The sequence below is a fragment of the Vitis vinifera genome, chromosome 9 (genome assembly GCF_030704535.1).
Source record: "Vitis vinifera cultivar Pinot Noir 40024 chromosome 9, ASM3070453v1".
In the NCBI taxonomy this organism is placed as follows: domain Eukaryota; kingdom Viridiplantae; phylum Streptophyta; class Magnoliopsida; order Vitales; family Vitaceae; genus Vitis; species Vitis vinifera.
Genome location: NC_081813.1, coordinates 6,035,466 through 6,044,835, shown reverse-complemented (window position 1 = coordinate 6,044,835; position 9,370 = coordinate 6,035,466). Strand labels below are relative to the sequence as shown.

General features: G+C 32.6%; 1 protein-coding gene across 2 annotated transcripts; it reads right to left on the bottom strand.

Moving 5' to 3' along the window:
• Positions 1 to 3,893: 3,893 nt before the first annotated feature.
• Positions 3,894 to 7,696, bottom strand: LOC100254876 (disease resistance protein SUMM2-like). Of its 2 annotated transcripts, none has more exons than XM_002281556.4 (2): positions 4,835 to 7,696; positions 3,894 to 4,178 (listed from the first exon to the last, which is right to left on the bottom strand). In XM_002281556.4, the coding sequence occupies exon 1, from the start codon at positions 7,555 to 7,557 to the stop codon at positions 4,876 to 4,878; it is 2,682 nt and encodes an 893-aa protein (XP_002281592.1). In that variant the 5' UTR covers positions 7,558 to 7,696; the 3' UTR covers positions 3,894 to 4,178; positions 4,835 to 4,875. The 2 variants fall into 2 exon arrangements, with proteins under 2 accessions (XP_002281592.1, XP_019077551.1); XM_019222006.2 differs by having other exon boundaries at positions 3,894 to 4,172.
• Positions 7,697 to 9,370: the final 1,674 nt, after the last annotated feature.

Genomic DNA, 9,370 nt, shown 5'->3' with positions numbered 1-9,370 from the left:
CTAAAATGTTTTATATTTTATTTAGAAGTTATTACTATTTATTATTTTTTTTAAAAGGAAATCTATCTAGACAAAGTTTTAAATTATATCTTGAAAAATTAATTTTCAAAATTTTAAAATTAGAGAAGTAAAACCTTTTAATATCTCAAATTTTTTTAGTAGTTTTTAAAAATTATTAGCTTTTAAACGTAAATTTTTAAAAGTTATAATATTTTATATAAAAGTTAACACTATTGAAAAAATATATTTCCAATCTAACACTAAATTATGCATTTTTTTTTTCTTTCACCTATATATTTGAAACTTGAGATGGCAAAATTGGAGTGAAATAGAAAGCTGAAAAACCAAAAGCATATTTTAGACTTATGAGTGTAGCATATTTTTGCAATCAACTTGGTAATTGGGCAAAACATAGATTAATTAATTGATGCCAAAGCCTAGGATTATTTATTTAAAAGGATAAAACAGATATGAAAATATGAATATGGAAATGGTTTTTAGAATTGAATATTTTCTCACCATTATTGGATTTGGAACTTTAAGTAAACATGTTGAAAAAATAAAAATAAAATTCTAAAGAGAAGCATGAGGCAAAACTAGAGATCCCTGATATGAAAATGTTTTAAATGGATATGTGTGGACCCCGCATTTCGGCTCATGAGTTTCCCACTCGATGACGAGCTCGATTTTATTTGAAAAATTGAGCTCGTCATCGAGTGGGAAACGCATGAGCCGAAATGCGGGGTCCACAAAATGGCAACTCCACTGCCCCGTTCGTTTGCGGCCTGTACGCAGACGACCTATGATGTCGGATGCTATATTGCTGCACCAAAGTGTCAACCTCTGCCCTAAAGTGTACCCCTCTATCCGAAATCAACTCATGAGGGACTCCATAGCGACAAATAATGTGTGATCTGATGAAACTAGCAACTCCAGACGATGTCAATCTCGCATACGAAGCGGCCTCCACCCACTTGGTGAAGTAATCAATGGCGACAAGGATAAACTCATGACCACTGGAAGATTTCGGCGAAATCTTCCCGATGATGTCGATACCCCACACTGAAAATGGCCATGGTGAAGTCAGTGCATGCAACTCGGAGGGCGGCACGTGAATGAGATCTCCATGTATCTGACACTCGGGACATCTCTGAACGAACTGGCAGCAGTCCGTCTCCATGGTCAACCAGAAGTAGCCGGTCCTCATGATCTTACAGGCCAACATATGTCCTCCCATATGTGGTCCGCATACTCCCGCATGAACCTCTCGCATCACTCTATCGACAGAGGCGTGGTCCAAACACAATAGCAGCATCCCATCAGGTGATCGTCTATATAGTGTCTCGCCGCAAATCACGAATCGGGCGGCTAACTGTCTCAATGCTCTCCTATCCTTGGTCGTAGTGGCCTTAGGATATACGCCAAGCCTCAAAAAGTGATATGTGTCGTGATACCATGGCAAACCATCATCTGACTCTACATCATCGATCAGACAACAGTAAGCAGAAGCAGATCTCGACTCGATCAATAATGGACGAACAGTGGCGTCAGCAGGAATGTCAATCATGGAAGCTAGAGTAGCTAAGGCATCAACAAACAGGTTCCGCGCTCTAGGCAGATGTGTGTATCTCAAATCCTCGAATCTCGCGACCAGTAGCTCCAAATATGCGTGATAAGGTCTAAGTTTCCCATCTCTAGTCTTCCACTCACCCTGAATCTGTCTCAACACCAGATTGGAGTCACCAAACACCTCCATCTGTCTAATACCGAGCTCGAGGGCTGTCTCTAATCCCAAGATACAAGCCTCATACTCAACAATGTTGTTCATGGCATTCTCGGATCGACAATATGGTTTTGGAAAAGGTTTTAAATTTATTTTATTTAATAATCATTAATTTTAATAAAATTTTACCAATGAAATTGATGAATTGGAACATTTAGGGCATGAGATTGCAAGATTGCAAATGAAGAGCTTAAACTAAAATCATTTTTAATTTTTTCGTAATATTGCAATCCTTTATAGTTTCTTTTGGTGATCTGAAATATTGACAAAAATATTTCTTATAACTTTGAACTCACTTGGGAGTAATTGTACTTAAGGTATTTTTATTTGCAATACTTTTGTTAGTTATGATTTCATTATAAATATATTTAAAGAGAATTACTTATATGTATGTATACATTTCCCATCTTTGTTTTTAAAATAGAAAGTCTCATATAAAATATATAAATTCTTAGAAAAAAAATAAATACCTCATATACTTGAAAATACTTTTTAAAATTTGAGGATTAAAAAAATTATCTTTCTCAAAATTTTCAAAATTGTGAAGAAAGTTTTAAAGACACAAGATAAAAATTTTGTTTTATACATTAGAGTTCTTATATTTTGTATATAGATAGGAAGCATATCCATAACTATAAATATAAATTAAAAAAAATGTTTTGATAGTATTTTTTTTTTTGTAACATATTATTTTATTAAAAAATGATTTTTAAGAAAATCATATCAAGTGATTGTTTACAAATCACCTCAAGTTATTTTTTGAGATTTTTAAAAGTGTTTTTAAATAGTGGTTACATTAGAAATAGTTTAAAATAGAATAACTTACTATTTGAATATAAACAAAAAAAAAAGTGATTTGATAGTATGTTAAAATAATAAATAAAAAACTTATGTTGGGTAAAATGATCTAACTAAGCTAAGCTAATGCTCCATCGGTTAAATATTAATATATTCCAAATAATTACCATAAATTAACAATTATTTTTATTAGTTTCACACATTTACTTATTTATTTCTTGTTATATGAACCATAAATGGTAAGAAATTTGTTAATTTTGGTATTATATAAAAATAAGATATTATTGATTCTATTTTTTTTAATAATGAAATTTTTAATTACTTATTTTAGAAAAAACCTTACATGGATATATAAGATAATGTCATGTGCACAACTAATAAAATTATATCCTTCGTTTAAAATACCAAGATATTGAGAGGTGGATATTAAACAGAAAAAGATAAATAAAAATTACCATAGAGTAAAAATGTTTTGCATTTTATAAATTATTGTCTACTCAATAACTTTTTTGATAGAAAAGCTAGTCCATTAGAAAATATAACTTAGAACATGTTTGGGAGTGACTCTCGTTAAAGTATTTTTATTTATAGTACTTTTGTTAAGAGAATCACTTGGTTGGATACATATTCTATTTTTTATTTTTAAAATAGGAAGTCTTATATAAAATACAAGAATTATTATACAAAAACAAGTAAATACCTTATATGCTTGAAAACACTTTATAAAAAAAATTTAAAAATTTCAAGAAGTGAAAATTTTTCACTTTCTCAAAATTTTGAAAAAAGTTTTATAGGGCATAAGATAAATGAGTTCTTCTATTTTGAACACATGGAGAGAGCATTTTAGTACATGCTCTTGAATTGCAACAAATAAAAAATGTTTCATCCTCTTTAACATATTGCAAAATTAAGGAATACATGCTTTAATGTTATATAAATCCCACACTCCATTCCCATTACAATTATGAAAAGGCACATTTGATAAACACAGATAGGGAACCAAATGGGACCCTTAGCTAAGGTGCCCCAATTATGGTCTACCCATGACTTGGGCAAGTTCTCCCCTAAAATTTTTGTACAAAGAGGGACTTGATTTTTTTTCTCAAGAATGCTTGCTTCTCCATAAACAAAGATACAATTCCTAGTTGATCTAGGAGTACCCTAACTCATCTATCTTTTCTATTTGAAAATATGATTATTTTTTTAAATTATACATTAGATTGTTTCCAATCAAAGATATTATGTACATGCTCTTCAATTGAAGTAAAGCAATTAAGGAAAGCCATCCAACTCAAAATTTTTACACAAATCATAAAATGCATCTCACAATCCTTAGAATACAAAAAATGTAATATTGCAATTCAAAGAGAAACAACATATGCACACAAACACTATGAAACAACATACATAAACCAATTGTTTACCTCACATATATAAGCAATTATATGTTCCATTTCGGTAGCCTACAATGTCATCAACATACTGAAAAGTTGGCATGAAAATTAAGCCATCCATATCCTTCACCTTGGAAAACAATGGATTCTCATTAACTGAAGATTGCGGAAGCATTTATGGCATATGAGGTTATATTCTGCAACTAAACAAAATAAGATTGTATAAGAATATATACTATTGACTTATTAAACCAAATTAGAAAAGCCACAAGAATGGACTTAAATTTTTATATGGGTTGGTTTGTAAGATTATATTTGATCATTATATGTAGGTTATGTTTGGTTCTTGGAAAATTTGAGAAAAATTGTAATGAAAAGAAAATAGAAAGGAAAGATACAAGGAAAAAAAAGTGAAAAAAATTAAAAAATAAATTTAAAATTAATAGATTACTTTTATATGCTATTTCTAACTTGTTTTATTTATTTTAACTCTTCAATATAAAAATTAAACAATTTAAAAAATATGTAAATTTCAAACTAATTTTATTTTCTTTTATATTTTTGATAATATAATAATATGAAAAAATCATTTTCATTAATATTTATTTTCTTTTATTAATACTTTTTAAGAAGAAAACATAACCATAAAAGTTGTATATTTTGAATTCCAATAACAAGATGACTCCTTGTAAACCCGCAATCAATTGCCTTACATGTTTGAAATGGAATAGCATTTTTTTAAGTGTATCAGCAGTACGTGGGAGGTATACGACCATGAAAAGATGCTATAATTGAATGCTTTATTTGGACCAATACCTATTCAGGATCAAATGATAGTTAATTGTGAAAAGGGTCTCACCGAGAATCGCATTGTAGCCTCTCTGAGATTGCTGCAGGCCCTTATTCTTCAATAGGTACGAAACATGGAAGAAAAGCGTTGTGAGTTGCCTCATTCTCCCAGTCTAGTTCATTAAACCACTCGGTTTGTCCGGAAATGACAATCCGATGTTCCTTGGCACTGTTGGCGTCGAGTGGCAGCTTCTTTAGAAGTGGACAACTATCTACATAGATTGTATTTAAGTAGATAAATGGCAGGGCTTTCCAAAATATGCTCTTCAATTGTGGTAGATCTTCTAACGTAAGTACTTGGAGTTTGACAAATGGACTCAGGTTTTCGCCATTCTCTGTAGATTCACCACATTTACCGGTACCTATTATTTCTTGCATTTGATCACAACTAGTTATTAAAAGAACTTTAAGGTTTGGAGCAAAAACAAGCCATGTTAGATCCTTCAACCTCGAACACCTTTTGACTCTTAGCCACGAAAGGTTGTGGAAACTGCTGTGGGAACTGACCTTTGAGTTAAGGTAATTAGATTCTGTTGTTTCCTTTCCTTCCCAAGCCCAATCGATCTCCAAATCTTCCGACGAGCCACAGTTTGAGATAAAGAGGTTACGGAGACGCTTTACATTGCAGAGAGATGTTAAATTGAGAGAGCTTGAACCATTGAAATTCTCGAGGCATACACCGGAAATGCAACTTTTTAGCTTGTCAGAGCTTAGAAGCCTTTTGAAAGCAGAGGCACTTGTTATAGTGACACCTAAATCATGCAAGTACTTTAAGGACTCCAATTCCTCAACCAAGGCTTCATCACCATCACAAATTCCACAGTTGAACATATCAATCACTTGCAACATTGAAAGACTTGATATCAACTGCTCTGGAATTGAAGAAAGTCTCATGCGATGCAACAACAAAAATTTCAATTTACCCAGGTTCTTCAACTCAATTGGCAACTCTTTAATGTTAGTTTGTGATAGGTTGAGATACTGTAATGAAACCAAATTAGAGATTCCCTGTGGTAATTCAGTCATAGCATTCCTTGACAAGTCTAAAACTCTTAGATTTGGCATAAACTGGAAGAAACTATCAGTGATCATCTTCAAACTATTATCCTGAAGAAACAAAGTTGAGAGATTGGGGCAATTAGGAGACCCTGTTAGTTTCTCAATTTGGTTACCGATAAGTGAAATCCTTTTTGGTCCCATCCATCTAGCAACTTCAGGAGCTTCAGTTAACCCACTGGAGGCCTGCACCAAGAACTTGTCCTGCTCCTTCCCTGTTTCACAAGCTATCCACAATGCCATATCACGGATTACATCATGCAGTTTTACTACATAATCAACATCACCTTCTTCTAATAGACATGCATGAATCAGAGTGCCAATAATGTTGTAACCCTGGTTTTCTGCTCCCTTCATGTCATCAAATTCGTCTAAAAGGCCTTCACAAAACCAACGCTTTATCATAGCTATTTTTGGTATCTGATAATCTTCTGGAAATAGAGAACAATACAAGAAGCAAGATCTGACAACTTCGGTGGGTAAGCAATCATAACTGTATTTTAAAAGAGGGAACACTCTGTCACTCATACCTGGAAATTTTGAGGCAGAGCTTTGTAACACTTTAAATGCATATTTCCATTCCTGCGGCGTCTTCTTACAAGCCATGGCCCTGCCGATGGTAGTTAGCACAAGTGGCAAACCACAACACTCTTGTGCGACGGCTTGAGCGAGCTCCGGTATCTCAGGATGGAAATCGAGAGTGTCTTCTCCAAGCTTCATTCGAAACAATTCCCAGGATTCTGTCCATGTTAGGCATTCCACTTTGATCTTCTTATCCGCTTCCATTTGAGCGCACACCTCTTCTGATCGAGTGGTGAATACTATCTTATTTTTCTTATTTTGGAATGGGACTCCGACGTCTGATAAATCCAACCACTCCCATAAATCATCTAGCAACAGCACGAACCTCTTTTCGCTCAGGACTCTCCAGATGCTCTTAGCTTTCTCATCTCGACTTTTGCTTTTCCATTTATCATCACAAAACCCTATCGTCTTCCAGATGTCGTCCTGAATGTTTTCAAGGTTTACATTTTTGGAAACTGTTGACCAGATCACAAAATCAAAATCATCTGTTCTTTTGGTAAAAGCATTATTGATTTGGGTTAAGAGGGTGGTTTTCCCAACTCCTCCTAATCCATATAGGCCGATAATTCCCACTTGTTCTTGATGAAGGCTGCTCCAAACCTTACCAATTCTGAAATTCATGCCGACAGTTGCTTGATTAGGCCTTTCACCTAGGCGAGGTGAAGGTAACCTCTCAGCCACCGCATCCGAAGGTCTTTGGCTCATTAGAATGTCCACTTCTTTCAACTTTCTAGCTACTCTCTTCCCCAACTTGTATCTGGTCCTGCAATTCCTAGGACAGCAACCACCCATACATTTCTTCTCAACCTCCTCGGTGCCATCTCCAATCAGTTGAGTGACTTGAGTTTCCAGAGTTTCAACCCTTGAAAGCCACCCTTGTACTTGGTCGAGCCGCTGCATTTGTTCCCTCTCAGCGATATCCACCCTCCTCATCACATCGTTCCTGAACTCCCTCAATCTTTCACAAGCAGTTCCCAGAGCTACCAGATTTTCTGGGAGTTTGCACAGGTAATTTGCATGTTCAGTAGTGCGATTCCAGCAACTAGAGATAAGGTGGTCAACGGAGATTGAAATGGAGAAAATGTTGCCCATGGTTTTGTCAAAGAGGATTAATAACTAGTTTTGAGGGAAATGATGAGTGTGGAGAGCTTTGAGACGATGAATCAAGCAGAAGAGAGGAGTTGGTTTAGAAGGTATAGGTATTGGCTTCAACTTCTCGTTGGAGAGGGTGCTTCATGTTCCCTTATTCCCATTAATATGTTTGGTTTCTAGAAAATTTGTGGGAAATGTAATTATTAGAAGTGTATTTGGTACTATTTTTAGTAGAAGCATTTTTATCGAAAATATTGTATTCAAAATAGTTTTTAAGATAATCTTCTATCAAGTATTTCTTTGAAAAATATTGTAAAAGATTTTTCACAATTACAAGAGATTTTTCATATTTTTAAAAGTATTGTCTAAATTTTATCATATTTAATTTTTTTTAAAAATACTTTTAAGACTAAAAACATTTTTTAAAATCATTATCAAATGCACTTTCAACTGTCCTATCAATTAGTTAATTGATTTTTATTCATTTTTCACAAATTAAATCCTTGATAAACATGTTAGCTAACATTCTATCAACGCCTATGGTATAATATTTTTAATTGAAAATCTTCTAAGTATCACTTTCTATCCAAGAAAAAAGTTTATTCTCTTTTGTATTAATGAAAATTAGTTTTTATTTTGATAAAATTTTAAGTCTTTTGACATTCTTGAGAGTTGATATTTTACCATGAAATTCTGTATAGTTTTTAAAAGTTTTTATTAATTCTTTAAACCATTTGGAGGGAGTAAATAAGTAATTTATATTTTTAAGTCACAAAATTTAATTTTTTTCATAACTATAAATTTCTTTAATCAAAGTATATTATCCAAGCATAAGAATAAAGATCAAATTATACATAAGACGTGATGATATATGATGTATAGTTTTTCCTTATCGAAGAGCTTAAATCATTTAAAAGTCATTATCATGTTTACAATCACCTTTAATAAAGTGGACTTTAGTGTACCCACCATCATCTTCACTATGACCTCTATTAAAGTGGCGCTCTGATAAGAAAAAATGGGGATAAAATGGCAGACAATATGGCCTCCCACCTTGGAAATTTTAGCATAACCAGTTGGCATCTTCCATAGAAAAAATTGGGGCACAATGCCTAATGGATGATATTTTCAATGAAAATCTTTAGAGTGCCACTTTCTATCAAAAGGATTATTCTATTTTATATTATTAAAAAATAATTTTTATTTTGATAAAATTTTAAGTCTTTTAACATTTTGGAGGGTTGATGATATTTTACCATGAAACTTGATATGATTTTTAAAAGTTTTTATCTTAATTCTTGAAACTATCTAGAGGGGTAAATAGGTAATCCTCATTTTTAAGCCACAAAATTTAATTCTTTTTATAATTATAAATTTCTTAGATCAATATGATATTCCAGTACAAGAATAAAGATTTAATCATGCACAAGACACATGATGATATATGTGGAAAATAATCACCATCACCATCACCTTTAATAAAGTTCTTTGGAAAAAATGGCGAACAAATATAGCCTCCCACTATGAAATATTAGTACAACTAGCTAGCATTTTCCACGAAGAATTTTTAATTCTCACGTTTCTTTTTTTCATTCCGCTTATTGTTATTTTGATTAAATAACAACAATAAAAATGAAAATAATCAGAATTTTAATTTTATGCAAATTGATTGCACATATTAATCCATATATTTTCATCTAGCGTATTAGCTTTCCCCCATTTTCTTTATAATATTTTTTTTATTTTAAGAAGAAAAATTCACGTAATTCTATAATTTCACCAAAATGAAAATAAATAAAAATAAAATATTGAT